Below are 15,360 nucleotides of genomic sequence, written 5' to 3'. Positions count from 1 at the left end.
CGGGGAGCAGTATACGAGCTCCAGCTTCTTCCAGCCTTATTCTTTTCTCATACTTCCTCCGACTGACACTCCGTCCTCCGACCTCACTCAATAATGATACAACGGTGAAAGGTTATTCCAGCTCCTCAAGGCAAGATGGCGGCCGCTCCGTCACGTCCGTTCGACTATCTCGAAAGTCTTCCCGGAACGGTCTTTCTCAAGCTCTACCAGCAGCCATCCACCGCTCTAGCTATCTTCAGGCGCATGCTGCCTGATTTGGGTATGTAGAAGATGTGTGGTCGACGATTTTCGTTCAGCATGGGTTAACCCTCACCTCAAACGATAGCAAAATGCTTCGTGATGGCGCTTCTCTATCTCAAGGACCCGCTTCCAGCGGCGGACCTGGAGATCTGGGTCAGAGCTGAGAGCTTGAAGTGAGTAGTGTGCGGTCAAGCCTGTGCGCTGCTTCCAGCAGCTGACAATTACTTTTCGTATAGAGAACGGGATAGCGCACTTTCAATCCTAGGAAGACTCCATATCCTCTCCAATACGAAAACTGCAGATAACGTTCCCGCCTACATGGTCACCAATCCGTTCGCTGCATCCTTGCGGCAAGCACTCACTGGAACCGAGGAAACCCAATCATTTGGTGTGCTTTACCAGTTACCAAATGAGCAGAGCGTCTCCATTGCGAATCTAGATGAATATGCGCGCCGGCAATGGGAGGGAGTTCTCGGTTACATGGTTGGAACAAGTGGCCTCGGGATACAGCGTGATGCAAACCTGAGTAAAGGCGTGAAGCAGCTTCTACAAGCCGGGCATTTGGTCGAAATTAGGGATCGTCGCGTTGAGATCACCCAAGACGGATTCGCATTTGTTCTCCAAGATGTGGGAACGCAGGTCTGGCATATCCTTATTCTCTACGTTGAGAGCGCGGAAGCCATCGGAATGAATAGCGTCGAAGTGCTTTCGTTCATATTCCTTCTCAGCAGTTTGGAACTCGGAAAGTCATACGAGAAACAGAATTTGACGTCAAACCAACTCCGCACTTTGACTGATCTAGCGGACTTTGGAATCGTTTATCAAGATTCTCCCGAAGCGATATATTTTTATCCCACTCGATTAGCGACGACGCTCACCTCCGACTCGAGTGCTCTCAGCAACCCGATGGCTGGGGCGCTTTCTGGTCCAGGCGGAGATGATCCAAACCAACCGGGATCTGGATTCATTATTATTGAGACAAACTATCGACTTTACGCATATACGTCATCGCCGCTTCAGATATCCCTCATTGCCCTCTTCACCACTCTCAAATATCGATTCCCTAACCTGGTGACTGGTAAGATCACCCGCCAGTCTATCCGTCGCGCCATCGAAATGGGCATCACGGCCGACCAAATAATTTCATACCTGGCAACCCATGCACACCCGCAGATGCGCAAACACAATGTGGCTCGGTCAACATCCAACCAAGCTGGGGTTCCACAGTCGGTCCTTCCACCCACTGTCGTCGATCAAATTCGGCTTTGGCAACTGGAGCGTGACCGCGTCAGAGCCACGGCTGGTTTCTTGTTCAAGGATTTTGTCAGCCTTGCCGAATACGAGGCTCCATGTCGCTACGCCGAAGAGATCGGTGTACTGATTTGGAAGTCAGATCGTAAGAGGATGTTCTTTGTGACGAGGCATGAGCAGGTCGCAAAGTTTCTACGAAGCAGGAAATGAGATCTTCCACTACTTCATATTAATACGGCCTTGACGAAAATCAGCTGATACCATATGCTTATTGTTGTTTATGCATTGCCGCTGGGAGTTATTGGGTTCAAGGGACGATTTGCATAGGGATTGAGGATTGACAAAATTGTATATTAGGGATTTTTAAAACCGAATCTATATGAGCGATTAAAAGTACTCCGTTACTCTTCCTCGTGCTACAGATGCACCGCCACAGCGTATCAACGATGTTCCGTAGATCTCCGCCGGATCGGCCCCGGGAGTGGCTCAGCACCAAAACGGGGGGAACGCTCCTGGATGCTGGAACAGCTGCATGTCTCTTGGTAGTGGTACGGGTTCGTGCTTAACTCTCTGGGCTTCACAAATTTCCGATTCTGCTTCCTGTGCTTCCCCTTCCTTTCCCTTCCCTTCCGTTGCTCTTGGCTTTATCCCGGGGTTACCCACCGAACGCTGGCTATCCCTGTCCCGCCCTACGCTAACTCCTGACAATCGCCGAAGACACGCTTGCCTTCTTTAACTTTGCGCCATGATCTATGCGGCATAGAACCTCAAGAATTACCTACGGACAAACCGAGCGACAGGATATGATTATATGATCTACAAGTCCTGAGTGTACACTCCGATCCGGTGTGAGCACTTCCAGAAGACCGTCACCCCCTCATTTTCGCATTGAACCCACGGCCTTTCCAATCCTCGAATAAACCAGTCACTCCTTTCCGCGCCAAACCCCCATCCATTCTTTACAAGTCTGGTACCAGCGACATACACAGACAAGATGTCTTCCATGCGAGGCTTAGTCCAGTTTATTGCCGACTTGCGAAATGCAAGAGCGCGCGAACTGGAAGAGAAGCGAGTCAACAAGGAACTGGCGAACATCCGACAGAAATTCAAGTCTGGAAGTCTCGACGGGTACCAGAAGAAGAAATACGTGTGCAAGCTGCTATATGTCTATATTCAGGGGTACGATGTCGATTTCGGTCACCTTGAGGCTGTCAATTTGATCTCCTCGAACAAATATTCAGAGAAGCAAATTGGATATCTTGCGGTGACGCTGTTCCTACATGAAGAGCATGAGCTGCTGCATCTTGTTGTCAACAGTATTCGAAAGGACCTCTTGGATCACCACGAATTGAACAATTGTTTGGCTCTTCATGCGGTTGCTAATGTCGGAAGTCGAGAAATGGGCGAAGCACTTTCAACCGAAGTCCATCGGTTGCTGATCTCTCCGTGAGTCGCATCTACCGCTAGAATTGGAACTGCTACTGACTATCCCTGCAGAACCTCGAAAGCCTTCGTGAAGAAAAAGGCTGCGCTCACCCTCCTCCGTCTCTACCGAAAGTTCCCCAGTATTGTGCAGGGTGCCTGGGCGGAACGTATAATCTCGTTGATGGATGACCCAGACATGGGCGTTACATTGTCTGTGACATCTTTGATTATGGCTCTAGCGCAGGATCGGCCAGAAGAATACCGGGGAAGTTACGTTAAGGCCGCTCAGCGGCTGAAAAGAGTCATTGTCGATGGCGATATCGCTTCGGACTATCTATACTACCGAGTACCCTGCCCATGGCTGCAGGTCAAGTTGCTGCGTTTGTTGCAGTACTACCCTCCGTCCGGTAAGTGATGATATAATCCTTCTGAAGATGTGCGCTAACTCAGTGCAGCCGACAGCCATGTCCGCGATATTATCCGCGAATCGCTTCAGCAGATCTTGCAAATTGCCATGGACACACCGAAAAATGTGCAGCAGAACAACGCGCAGAATGCCGTGCTATTCGAAGCGATCAATCTTCTCATCCACCTTGACACCGAACACACTCTTATGTTGCAAATCTCCTCACGGCTAGGGAAATACATCCAGTCGCGAGAAACGAACGTCCGCTACTTGGGTCTGGAAGCCATGACACACTTTGCAGCTAGGGCCGAGACTCTTGACCCTATCAAGAAGCACCAAAATATCATCCTTGGCTCACTTCGAGACAGAGATATTAGTGTACGCCGAAAGGGTCTTGACTTGGTTTACAGTATGTGTGATAGCACAAATGCGGCACCGATTGTGAATGAGTTGATGCGGTACCTTCAGTCTGCCGATTATGCAATTCGAGAAGAGATGGTGTTGAAAGTTGCCATTCTCACGGAGAAGTATGCTACAGACGCCCAATGGTACATTGATGTTACGTTGAAGCTTCTGTCCCTTGCCGGTGATCATGTCAACGATGAAGTCTGGCAGCGGGTTATTCAGATCGTGACGAACAATGAGGAGCTCCAGGCATACGCTGCTCAGACACTTCTCGGCTATTTGAAGACGGACTGCCACGAGAGTCTTGTCAAAATCGGTTGTTACGTTCTCGGAGAGTTTGGACACTTGGTGGCTGACACCCAAGGTTCAAGCCCCATTGAACAGTTCCTCGCTCTGCAGGCGAAAATGATGACAAGCACTGACAATACCCGTGCTATGATTCTTTCTTCTTTCGTCAAATTTGTCAACCTCTTCCCCGAAATCAAGCCGCAGCTCTTACACATTTTCCGCCTGTACAGCCATTCTCCTGACCCAGAGCTCCAGCAACGCGCTTTTGAATATCTGTCGCTGGCGACACTTCCAACTGACGATCTTCTACGAACGGTCTGTGACGAAATGCCTCCATTTTCTGAGCGAGCCTCCATTCTACTTTCACGCCTTCACCAGAAAACTGCTGGTACGACGGATAAAAAGACCTGGGTTGTTGGCGGCAAAGACGCCAACGCGGACGGGACGGAGATCCTCATGGCACAAAACACTGGCCTCAAGCGGACATTTACTACAATTGTTAATGGTACGAAGACGGGTACCAATGGAACTCCCTCGAGTGCTTCAGGAGACTTGGCTGGGCTGGACATGAGTGCAGGGGCAACGCCGCCACCGCCCTCAACGAACATGGCTAGTGCAGCGAACCTATCACCAGACTGGGAGATTGGATACAACAAACTGTACTTTTCTGATGAGGGTGTCTTGTTTGAGGATGCACAGATCCAGATTGGTCTGCGGTCTGAATTCCGAGGCCACTTGGGTGTGCTGAAACTCTACATCAGCAACAAATCCTCTTTCCCTATCGGGTCGCTCACGACCACTGTGGATAATTCATCTGCTCCTGATCTCCGGATTGATTCCAAGAGTCTTCCCGATCCTTCAGTCCCAGGAGCTGGTCAAACGCAACAAACCCTTTTCTTTGAGGCGAAGGGCCCATTCTCTAATGCGCCGACGATCCGTATCTCGTACCTTGCAGGTGCACTTCAAGCTTACACGCTGCAACTGCCGATTCTGATGCACCGGTACTTGGAGCCTTCAAACCTGTCAGCCGACGAGTTCTTCAAGCGATGGCGCCAGATTGGTGGCGGCCCGCTCGAAGGGCAAAACACGTTCGGTCTTGCGGCGAAGGCGGGAAGCATCAGCGATGGCTTCACAAAACGACTTGTGGAACAGTTTGGTTGGAAGCTACTGCATGGTGTTGACCCTAATGCAACCAATCTTGTGGGTTGTGCAGTCTTCCACTCTGCGCAAGGGAAGACTGGATGTCTTCTTCGACTGGAACCCAACTATGAGCGGAAGGTAAGTTTTTCAAACAGAAATCCCACATAGACCAATGCTAACTATCTCAGATGTACCGAGTCACAATCAGAGCCACACAAGAAGGAATACCCCAAGCGCTGGCGCGGCAGATGGAGCAGAGGCTATCGCAAGGGACGGTGGCGGAGAGAAGTTACGTTCGTGAAAAGCCGAGGGGGATCGAAGACGACTTTACATCGGGCTATTAATACCTTATTGCATACAGCATTTGCATGCCTTTTTCAACCTTACTGTCCTATGCGATGCATCAAGGTAGTCTGGTCTGTATTTATTGATATCATTTAGAGTACATAATTTTTGAGCATGCCACGGCATGCAACCCATCCATCTAACCTGCACACAATCGTATAACTATATCTAAACAACCCTCGCCTGATCCTTCGGCGGCCTATCCCCGAAAATCGTCGTCCCAACACGCACCTCGTCACTCCCCAGCACAATCGCCCCTTCAAAGTCCTCACTCATCCCCATACTCAACTCCAGCGCATCCTCCCCCTCAAGCACCAACTCCTTATTAACCCTGTCTTTCGCCTCCTTCAAACAAATAAAATCCTCATTCTCATTCTCCGGCGTCGTAGCCTTGCTCCTTGCAATCGCCCCAATCGTCATCACCCCCTGCAGTTTCAACCGCGGACACTTCTCCCTTATAAACCGACATAACCCCACAACTTCCTGGGCAGGATCAACACCGCTCTTCGCTTCCTCGCCCGAGGTATTAACCTGCACAAAGACACGCAGTTTCTCCTCCCCGCCCATATCACTCTTCCGATCACCCCACCCCTTATCAAGCAGACTTGCCTTCTTCTCACTATCTACGCTCTCAACAGCCCATAGGGCCCGCGTGTCCCGCGCAAGCGAAACACACTTGTTGCTCTGCAGTCCGCCGATAAAGTGCCATTTTATAGTGGGGGGGAGGAGGCGCGCCTTTTCTTGGAGTTCTTGGAGGTAGTTTTCGCCGAAGTGCAGGTGGGTTGTTGGGGGCGTGTGGAGGGCGAGGATATCGGAGGCGGGCTTTAGTTTGGAGACTGCGACGAGGCGGGGTGCCGAGCGGGATGTTGTGCATTTGGAGGTTGCGATTGTTATACGGGTTGTTACGGAGGAGAGGTTTGAGAGGAGGGTTGTTGTTCGTGCTGGTGAGAGGGCCATTATCGTTGGTTGTTCTGAGGATTCTTGGGACATCATGCCGGTGATGGAGGTCGTATGGTCAATGGTGTCCCCAAGTAATGTAGAATGGATCGTGGCTTGAAAGTTTGTATAGCGCGAAGTAAGTGGTGGGAGGGGAGGGGTGCGGAGGAAAATTGGAGAAACTACGCGATGCTGGCGGTGAACGCTACTGTACAGAGTAGCCGGTGGCTTGGCCGGTGTGCTGAAGATACAAGATAAGACACTCTTCAATATCCGCTTCTATCATACAATAGCGCGCGGAAGCAAGGGTATTCTATAGTATAGCAAGAAATACGACAGGGAGCAACAATAAACTTCTGCGAGTGCATTGTCGGGGTCCATAGATGACAAGCCACGTGACGCTGATCTGCCACATCCCGGTCTAACCTTAAGCCGCCTAGCTTAATCCCCTGCGATCCAGATCACGAACTCTTGGCATTTCCTGTCTTCCATCGTGTCTCCGGCTTGCAGTTCCGCTTATCGATCAACAGCGACATGTCATCATCTTGATTCCACAGAACCACTGATATACCACAATGATGAAATATAATTCTCGTACCACACCCATTGGGCATTACAACCCGCCAAGATCCGCAAAGTGTACGCAATGCGATCAACCCCATGAACTGTCCAAACGTTAAACGACGTGCGTGCGCCTGGCACTTCGTAAGCCGGGGCCCGCTCATGTCCAGATTTTGTCAGACCGATTCCTTGTCCGATTCCACATTATTACTTTTGACTATTGTCAAAAATTGCCTCTCGTTGCTCAGCTGACTTGTACTCCATCCAGCGTAAGCGGACCTGGACCGCTTGGAAAGGCGCGAAATGAAACCCAAGAGCAAAGGCCCAGAGCCATTCGTGCCAGTCGAGCCGGCCGTTGTGTGGCGCCTAGCCAAACGACAAGCGTTTGCCTCTTGGGCGCGATCAAAGAGGATTGGCTCGTCAATGAAAAGAACAGGCTAGAATTAGAAAATTTAGAACATGCTTACAACCGGTCTGGCATGGCAGATCTTGCGCAAGTCCCGGAGATCCCGTTGGTAGAGGGGTCTGTCTCTGTACATCTCCACCACAGCGCTTGCTGACGTCAAGTACTTGTCGTCTATATAGAACAAGCCCTGCTCCCCCTCTTTCTTGTCTTTAGGTCTTCAGTCTCAGCCTCAGTCTCTTACCTTTCCTCTACAATCTAACGGCTCTCTTTGTTGGTGGGCTTTGCAAGTCAAAGCCGTCTTTACCATTACCCTACCCCACACCTATTACATCCTTATACCTTTATCCCTCGCTTGGGTATAAAGCCCATCGCTGCAACCGATTTCCTACTTTGTCAGATTTGACATACCAACTCGCTTTTCCTTGTCTATCAGTATATCGGCACTCGCTGCATATCAAGCACGGTCAGCCCTGGAGGCAGAATCCGACATCCGATCTATACGACAAACTCAATTTAACCACTACAAAAACCACACAATTATATTCAAGAGTTGCCAGTCAACTCCCCAAAGAATCAATATTTGAAGCAGCAGGATATCTGCATTTTCACACACCATCGCCTAGCATTACCCCGACATTGAGGGGCAATTCTTATCGGAAGCCAGCGGAGATACTGTTCCAGTCCACTTGACTTGGCTCGATCTCCATCAACGTCAGCGGCGCCCAAAGGAGGAACGATAGTCTGAACCCGCACCTCAATCAGTCAACCCTGAAAAAATAAAATAAAAGGAAAATCACATAACGTCAACATGTGTCGCCAATTCCTCACTCTGTACAACTTCTGCCAATGCGAAGTCGATGCAGGCTACCAGCCCTGCGGCATGGGCCAGCCAAGCCCCGAATGTGCCGGTCCAGCCTTTGAGACCGTCACCATGCACTGCTTCTGCGACAGACACGCCATGAACAAGTTTAAGTCGGAGAAGAAGCACCAGAAGCACCAGCGCAAGGCGAGCCGTTCTTCCATTGGGTCGACTGATAGCGCTTCCTCTCGCGGCTCGCGGTACTCGGATGTGAGTCTTGTGCAGCAAGAGAAGGACCTCTCACAGGCTCCTGTCACGAAAAGGAGGTGGTACCGTCGCCTGTCAGGAATGTTCTAAGCCTTTTATTTGCATACGATGCCTTCCTTAGATTTTGATTTTGTTACTGCTTGCATTGGTTTTGGGATTACCCTTTTGATTGTTGGAATGGCGTTGATGAGCTATGAGGCGTTGTCGGATGGCTGGATATTTGTTGATGACCCTTATGACATCTACAGCACACATAAGAATATGACAAACTGTTCATACAATGTTGTCTCCTTAATTGTGGATCACTTATTCTTAGTAGTGCTAGACTCTAGACCCGTGGGTATGACGCTGCAGGGGAACTATATCAGCCCCATCACGAACTGTTGGAGACAATGCGCCTGCATGCCTTTCTTGTCTTATAATAACATATGACAATACACAGTAGCTTGTTATTTAATCTAATTGGAATACTACACATTCAACCCTGACAAGAGACCGCCGAGGAATGGGGATCGCCTGCCCCTTGGAATTGGGCCGAATGGAGGGACCAACACTAACTCACCAAACTCCTTGTTTCTCCCTGACTCCCTTTTCACTGACAGCTTGATCTCCTTTCGAGTGGCCTATTGGAAACACGTTTACAAACCTTCTCACTGACTCTTCCTTTACTACCTCATTCACTTGCAGAAAGTCAAATGGGACTGGCCCAGCTCCTGCGTCACGATGGACCCCTCGTTCGCAGCTCCCACCACCGAAACAACCTCAGAATCTCCTCGTCGCCGTCCACCCCCCATCGATCCTTCAATCTTCGCCGACCGTATAAGTGATCCTTCTCTCTCCGCGACTCCATTGCCTGCTTCTCCGTCCGGATACTCCACGTCTTCGCTCCTATCGCCGTCTGGTGTTCCCGCGCGTTCTGGCGCCAGCCCGGCGCCGCAGTCAACACCCCGGCGCATTCCGAGTTCCAACTCACTGAGAGATGCGCGGCGCAAGTCTACACCTAGTCTAAAAAAGCAATCTTCCACCGCATCTTTGCGATCTATCCAGCTTGGAGGCGCTGTGTCCCCTCGACCCAGCATGTCGCGCCGTTCGTCTTCCGCGCTCGGGACGTCCCCTACAGCCTCACTTAGCGCCAGCGGTTATGGAACAGCCTCAAGAAAGACTTCGCTTTCAGCAGCGTTAGAAGAACAAGTGCCAACCGAGGCTTCAATTGCGGCAGACCATTTCAAGAAGGAAGTTGAGCACCATCAGTCTGCCAACCTACAATCTCAGACCCTGGTGGTCATTCACGATGCGTGCTACGGCCATCGCTTTTCGCGTCCTCGCGCCTCACGCGCCGCACTCAGTTCGATCGTCGAGCGACCAGAGCGCGTCCAGGCGTGTGTTGTTGGTATCTCAGCTGCATATGTTCGCCTTGCCCGCAGACATGCCGAGGGGCGCTTTGCCCCTCACCCAGATCTGAACCTACGCCAGCTCCCTGTCCCGCCGTTTCAGATCCGCAAGACGTCGCGGGCGATGCCGATAAACTCTACGGCAGTTACTCATGTGCACGGCACCAAGTGGATGGAGGATCTCAAATCTATGTGCGACGCTGCTGAATCCCGCCTCGCGCTGAACGGCAGGGAACTCGTGCGACCTCGCAGTGCTGGTAAAGATACCACTGCCGGAGCCGCTCCCGCACCGGCTTTCCACGAGGGCGATCTTTATCTTTGCTCCGAATCCTTGAACGCATTCGAAGGAGCCTTGGGTGGAGTGTGTGAAGGTATAGACGCTGTGTTTGGGGCTGGACCTACGAAACGTTCCTTTGTCTGCATTCGCCCCCCTGGCCATCATTGCTCAGCTAGCCACCCTTCTGGCTTTTGTTGGATTAACAATGTTCACGTGGGAATCTCCTATGCTGCCATGACTCACGACCTCACCCATGCTGCGATCCTAGACTTTGATCTTCATCATGGCGACGGCTCACAGGATATCACCTGGGAGCAAAACCAGAAGGCGCTTGCTGCGCCTCGCAATGCGGCTGGCTATAAGAAAGCTATGATTGGGTACTACAGCTTGCACGACATCAACTCATACCCTTGTGAAATGGGCGAGCTGGACAAGGTGCGCAATGCTAGTGTATGCATTGGTGGAGCACATGGACAGTCCATCTGGAATGTTCACCTGGAGCCGTGGAAGACAGAACAGGAATTCTGGGAACTTTACTATACCAAGTATACCGTTCTGCTAGAAAAAGCTCGCGTCTTCTTGAAGACACACACGGAACGTCTGGCTAGCGTGCCCAATGGCCCTGCACCAAAAGCAGCTATCTTTATTTCAGCGGGCTTTGACGCTAGTGAATGGGAAGGTGCTGGTATGCAACGACACAAGGTCAACGTTCCAACCGATTTCTACGCTAAATTTACTGCCGATGTTGTACGGATGGCTGAAGAGGACGAACTCGGTGTCGATGGAAGGGTCATCAGTGTTCTGGAAGGCGGATACAGCAACCGGGCACTCACAACTGGTGTGTTAAGCCACTTGTCAGGCCTGGGAGATACTCAGGGTGTAGAATCAACCGAGGTGAATCGTTTAGCGAGCGAGATGACAGATCGTCTCGGCTTGTCTGATACTGCTCCTGCTACAACCGAACGGCAGATCTTTGACCCAATTTACGACCAAGGATGGTGGTCACCGCCGCTGCTGGAAGAGTTAGAGGCGTTGGTCTACCCGCCACCTCCTGCTAGCAAGCCTAAAGAGAAGTCCGCCCCTACCTACTTTGCGCCGACGCAGTCGTTCTCGGCGAAGGTCGTCACTCCAACCAGACATAGGAAGTCTATCGGCTCGCAGGCTGGCGAGACGGAACCGCTCCCTCTACCTCCTGTGGATTGGGCTGTGGCCACGCACGAGTTGTCCAAGGTTTTGATTCCTAGTGATCGACAAATCAACAGCTGTCGTCCTGAGGATCTGAACGCTGAAGCTTCGCGCTTGAGAAGGGAACGTCAGACCGCCTCTGGCAACCTTGTCCTTGATGAAGTGGTGACGCCAACTGAATATGTTGCTGGAGAAGAAAACAAGATGAAGCTTCGCATAAGAAAAACAAAGGCTTCACTGCCTAGTACACCTAGGACTGAGGCTCCGCGTCGGACTAATAGGAACACTCGCCGAACCACGCTTGACTCACCAAGTGCTCTCCCTAACCCGTCAAAGTCTCCTGGACCGCGCGCTCCACGGCAAAAGAGTGGGACTGCGACTCAAGCCACCACTGCGTCTTCTCCTCCTGAGCAAGATCAAACCCGGAGACCATTGTCCCAGGGCTCGATGACTATCCGTAAGCCCAGTTCATCTCGATCCGGGACTCCAAGACGCTCTGCAAGCCCGAGGAAAGCACCGCCCGTGCCCCGTGTGCCCTATGCATATCTCAACACTATTACTCCAGACGGACAGTCGAGCACATCAAGGCCTACATCTAGTGGAAACGACGGCACGGTTGATGAAATGGACAGCCTCACAGCTGACGTGAAGAAGCTGAGCATAAAGCTCAAGGTGCCTTCTCCGGAAGAACACGCAGCCAGGGAGAAAAAGGCGGCAGATGAACGCAAGCGCAAACCCATCAAAACTATCCCCAAGACGTCTCGGGCTCCCAAGAAAACGGCAGCCGAAAAATCTCCTTCGAGACCTACCTCGAGAGCGACGTCGCAGCCTTCAGCCGCTAGCAGCCCTCATGAAGAACTTCCGCTCCCAGTAGTCATTAAAGAGACATCTAGTGTCCGAGACAGAACGGCACTTTTTGAAAGGCAGGATGGACCTTCTCTTGCCACACCAGCTGCGTCTTCGCCCACGCCTGCGCCTGCACTTGCGCCGTCTGTAGAGACGAAGGAACCAGAAACTATGGAGCACCATTGGGATCAGGAACCAGCACCCGGCCCCAACCCTCCTCAGAGTGCCTACGCAGGTATCTCACCTCCATTGACTCCGGGCCCTGCTAGCGAATCTATTAGCCCAAAGTCTACGCTCTTCTCGACTCCTGCATCTGTGTCTATGAACAGACATGGTCTCCCCGGATTCACCTCTCACGGCCCAATCCCGTTCGCACCCCCGAGTGCGCCAAAGGAATCGACCGAACAGAAACCCGACTCTGGATCAGGGGCTTAGCTTGTGCATCAAAGCTTACCTATTGCGTTTATTTGTTATTGGGGTTCATCTGGATCAGGAGTTGGTATTGGTGTTGGCGTGATAATTGTTCTAGGAACCTCGGACTTGTAATGATATACCCCTTTTGTTAGAGTTAGGTTTTCTATGTGCATAGTATAGGGTTTTCTTCTATCCTGTTCTCGTCTGTTTCTTGTTCTGAACTCTGGACTATGAACATGCCTTAATAGCAGTGGTCGGGCCTGTGGATTCGTAAGAAAGTTAACCTTGTTGAGGAAGTGACGAGGACCATAATTTTGGTACCTATCAGCCGCTCCAAAACATCCAACATCACTTCTTCTTTCCTCCATCCTTCATTGAACCAACACCAGCACTTCCATTTTCATCATCTGTCCCAGCCAATTCCCACAACAAAACCCTACCATAAATCTCACTCTTTACTTCTTTCTAAACCTCCCAAACCCACTCAACCCAAAAAAGAAACCCACCATTATGCCCGCCTCCGACTCCCTCCGTACGTCACTCACTCCCCAACCGAAGAAACACAACGTATCTAACCCTCCGCAGAACCACCCCTTACACCCGCCGAACGCACGGTCGTGCGCTCCTACGGCGGCTGGACGAACTTTCTGTTCTCGTACGGCCTTAAACCTTGGGATCAGGAAGATGCAGACGAGGGGCTTGCTATTTTGAAGGGCCTTGCTCAGCAAGGTTAGCAGAGACTGCTGGAACGGTTTGAACGAGGTGATGATTGGTCGACGCTGTCTGACTTATTTGAGATGCGGTGCGTGGCAGTGGAGAGCCTGGTGGCTGTCTGGACGCTTTGGTATTCTCTACTGGGGTGGGAAGTGCTGATAATAGGAGGTATGAGGCTGAGCTGGACCTTTGTGGTGCACTTGGCGGTGGTTGGCATACGTTATGGTTCGAATGAAAATGGGATGATTGTTGCTTGTTGTTTGGTTTTTCATTTAAGCAAATGCTAGTCCTCTAGTGCATCGACATTGACATCCCGCAACGCACCAACGACCCAAGATGGTATCTCTTCCTTACCCCCATAAAGCGTTGTAAAGAAACTGCGCAGGAAAGCCGGGAACTCGTCATCCAGAATAGCTTGTCGTGCTCGGCGCATTAGGTTGAGGAGGTAGTGGACGTTATGAACCGTAAGCCTGCTCAAAGGATTAGCCTTACCCTATCATATGAAGCCGAAGGAGTGAAAATGGGATCAACATACAAATGCGCACCAGCCGTCTCCTTAGCAGCCAAATGATGGATATAAGCCCGTGTTATACCCAGACCGCCCTCTTCCCGCGGCTTACAAGTCATGCACTTGCACCCCTCTTCCACGGGCCGGAAGTCGTGCGCGTATGTTGCGTGGCGGAGGTTGATGTTTCCTGTTGAGATGAGACCTGTTCCGAAGCGCTGTACACATGCCGAATTAGAAGGGATTATGGAATGAGTGGAGGGGGGTGTTGGTGAAACGCACAGCTGTCCGCGTAGGCCAAACGCAGTCGAACATGTCTGCGCCGAGGGCGACGCCGACAATTAGGTCTTCTTGGTAGCCCTAGTTTTGGTGTTAGTATTGGCAGTAGGGGAAGAGGAGCTCGTGGAGGAACCTACCACCCCCATAACATATCGCGGCTTATACACCGGTAACAACCCCGTACACGTATCAACCCTACCCGAATCAGCACATCCACCCCAAAAGAAACACAGATCAAGCAGAAGAGACCCAACATACACTTTACAAAACTCCTCCTTCGCCTCACCCCCCGACAACCCACCGATTGCAATCCCAGGCGTATCCCGCTTCACCATCTCCTCGCAGCACTTCCTCCTAAGTTCCAAATCAAGTCCGCCCTGAATAATACAGAACAAATTCTGCGTTTCGGGGTTCTTGTGCGCCTCGATGCACCGATCTAACCAGCGGACTGAGCGCTCCATTGCTTCGGTGATTCGCGCGTGGTCGGGAGATGTCGTGGCGATTACGTCGTCTAATTGCATGATTATGTCTGAGCCGATGGAGTTTTGGAGGGAGATTGAGTGTTCGGGGGTTAGGAGCCTATTATATCTATTAGTATGAGGATGAAGAGCGAGGAGAAGTTGGCGCGTACATCGGCGTCCCATCATGCGGACTCAGAAACCGTACACCCTCCTCCGTAACATTCGCGAGTTTGAGTAGCGAAACCATCTGGAACCTACGCTCCGAGACAAACCGTCAGCCAACGCTGCACTAACAATTCCAAGCCCTTCCCTTTCCCTCCCCAACCGCAAGCAACAACTCACCCCCCGCTATCAGTAAGAATATTCCTATCCCACCCCTGCAACTTATGCGCCCCGCCCACAGAATCCAGCACAACCTGCCCAGGCTTCAGTCCAAGATGATACGTATTATTCAAGCAGAGCATACACCCCGTTGCCTTGAGCTGGTCGTAGGTAAGGCCCTTTAGCGACGCCTGCGTCGCGACGGGCATGAAGATAGGGGTGGGGACGGGGCCGTGCGGGAGGTGGAGGGTGCTGGCGCGGGCTTTTGTTGTCTGTTTACATTGGCAATAATAAATGTTAGTATAGGTGGAATGGGCGCGTGTGAGTGGACGTCAACGTACAGAGCATTTTCTATGTAACTCGAATGTCAACGCCGAAGGCATGGCCTTTGGCGCGGGCGTGGGCGTGGCCTGCGCTCCAGCTTCCGCCGTTGACGGCGGGGTTGTTGTTGACATTGCTCGTGCGGGCGACGAGTATACCGCTCTAGAGTACTTGGTG

At 51.5% G+C, this 15,360-nt stretch overlaps 7 protein-coding genes across 7 annotated transcripts; 5 read left to right on the top strand and 2 right to left on the bottom strand.

Annotated features, from left to right (window-relative positions):
* Positions 1-52: 52 nt before the first annotated feature.
* BDV14DRAFT_173079 (TFIIH/NER complex subunit TFB2) lies at positions 53-1,881 on the top strand. The gene is made up of 3 exons (XM_073768683.1): positions 53-259; positions 326-413; positions 477-1,881. The coding sequence occupies exons 1-3, from the start codon at positions 136-138 to the stop codon at positions 1,699-1,701; spliced, it is 1,437 nt and encodes a 478-aa protein (XP_073628319.1). The 5' UTR covers positions 53-135; the 3' UTR covers positions 1,702-1,881.
* A 134-nt stretch (positions 1,882-2,015) lies between these two features.
* BDV14DRAFT_57702 (AP-2 complex subunit alpha) lies at positions 2,016-5,584 on the top strand. Its single transcript, XM_073777069.1, has 4 exons — positions 2,016-2,937; positions 2,989-3,323; positions 3,372-5,293; positions 5,344-5,584. The coding sequence occupies exons 1-4, from the start codon at positions 2,486-2,488 to the stop codon at positions 5,497-5,499; spliced, it is 2,865 nt and encodes a 954-aa protein (XP_073628318.1). The 5' UTR covers positions 2,016-2,485; the 3' UTR covers positions 5,500-5,584.
* A 41-nt stretch (positions 5,585-5,625) lies between these two features.
* BDV14DRAFT_173076 (YggS family pyridoxal phosphate enzyme) lies at positions 5,626-6,768 on the bottom strand. The gene has a single exon (XM_073768682.1). It carries the CDS (start codon positions 6,491-6,493, stop codon positions 5,669-5,671), a length of 825 nt encoding a protein of 274 aa, XP_073628317.1. The 5' UTR covers positions 6,494-6,768; the 3' UTR covers positions 5,626-5,668.
* A 1,443-nt stretch (positions 6,769-8,211) lies between these two features.
* Positions 8,212-8,559, top strand: BDV14DRAFT_200052 (uncharacterized protein; the record flags this gene model as incomplete). The annotated part of the gene is made up of 1 exon (XM_073773432.1): positions 8,212-8,559. One exon carries the CDS (start codon positions 8,212-8,214, stop codon positions 8,557-8,559), a length of 348 nt encoding a protein of 115 aa, XP_073628316.1.
* A 316-nt stretch (positions 8,560-8,875) lies between these two features.
* Positions 8,876-12,620, top strand: BDV14DRAFT_57742 (histone deacetylase hosB). The gene has a single exon (XM_073777071.1). It carries the CDS (start codon positions 9,193-9,195, stop codon positions 12,601-12,603), a length of 3,411 nt encoding a protein of 1,136 aa, XP_073628315.1. The 5' UTR covers positions 8,876-9,192; the 3' UTR covers positions 12,604-12,620.
* A 472-nt stretch (positions 12,621-13,092) lies between these two features.
* Positions 13,093-13,316, top strand: BDV14DRAFT_200050 (uncharacterized protein; the record flags this gene model as incomplete). Its single annotated transcript, XM_073773431.1, has 2 exons — positions 13,093-13,114; positions 13,168-13,316. 2 exons carry the CDS (start codon positions 13,093-13,095, stop codon positions 13,314-13,316), a joined length of 171 nt encoding a protein of 56 aa, XP_073628314.1.
* Positions 13,317-13,579: 263 nt separating this feature from the next.
* On the bottom strand, positions 13,580-15,317 carry BDV14DRAFT_200049 (tRNA-ribosyltransferase family protein; the record flags this gene model as incomplete). The annotated part of the gene is made up of 8 exons (XM_073773430.1): positions 13,580-13,766; positions 13,832-14,019; positions 14,084-14,161; positions 14,218-14,275; positions 14,339-14,659; positions 14,712-14,795; positions 14,884-15,134; positions 15,204-15,317. The coding sequence occupies 8 exons, from the start codon at positions 15,315-15,317 to the stop codon at positions 13,580-13,582; spliced, it is 1,281 nt and encodes a 426-aa protein (XP_073628313.1).
* Positions 15,318-15,360: the final 43 nt, after the last annotated feature.

The sequence above is a fragment of the Aspergillus stella-maris genome, assembly GCF_047715825.1.
Source record: "Aspergillus stella-maris strain CBS 113639 unplaced genomic scaffold BDV14scaffold_26, whole genome shotgun sequence".
Taxonomy (NCBI): domain Eukaryota; kingdom Fungi; phylum Ascomycota; class Eurotiomycetes; order Eurotiales; family Aspergillaceae; genus Aspergillus; species Aspergillus stella-maris.
Note: the sequence above shows the minus strand (reverse complement) of the source record. Positions and strands in the feature narration are given on the sequence as shown.

What these genes read in the sequence shown, in the direction of transcription:
- BDV14DRAFT_57702 (XM_073777069.1), top strand. Translation starts at nt 2,486, where the DNA reads ATGTCTTCCATGCGAGGCTTAGTCCAGTTTATTGCCGACTTGCGAAAT. An exon ending in GCAGTACTACCCTCCGTCCG is followed by an intron (nt 3,324 to 3,371) that starts GTAAGTGATGAT and finishes AACTCAGTGCAG; the next exon opens with CCGACAGCCATGTCCGCGAT. An exon ending in AACCCAACTATGAGCGGAAG is followed by an intron (nt 5,294 to 5,343) that starts GTAAGTTTTTCA and finishes TAACTATCTCAG; the next exon opens with ATGTACCGAGTCACAATCAG.
- BDV14DRAFT_57742 (XM_073777071.1), top strand. Translation starts at nt 9,193, where the DNA reads ATGGACCCCTCGTTCGCAGCTCCCACCACCGAAACAACCTCAGAATCT.
- BDV14DRAFT_173076 (XM_073768682.1), bottom strand. Translation starts at nt 6,493, where the DNA reads ATGATGTCCCAAGAATCCTCAGAACAACCAACGATAATGGCCCTCTCA.
- BDV14DRAFT_173079 (XM_073768683.1), top strand. Translation starts at nt 136, where the DNA reads ATGGCGGCCGCTCCGTCACGTCCGTTCGACTATCTCGAAAGTCTTCCC. An exon ending in GCGCATGCTGCCTGATTTGG is followed by an intron (nt 260 to 325) that starts GTATGTAGAAGA and finishes CTCAAACGATAG; the next exon opens with CAAAATGCTTCGTGATGGCG. An exon ending in GTCAGAGCTGAGAGCTTGAA is followed by an intron (nt 414 to 476) that starts GTGAGTAGTGTG and finishes CTTTTCGTATAG; the next exon opens with AGAACGGGATAGCGCACTTT.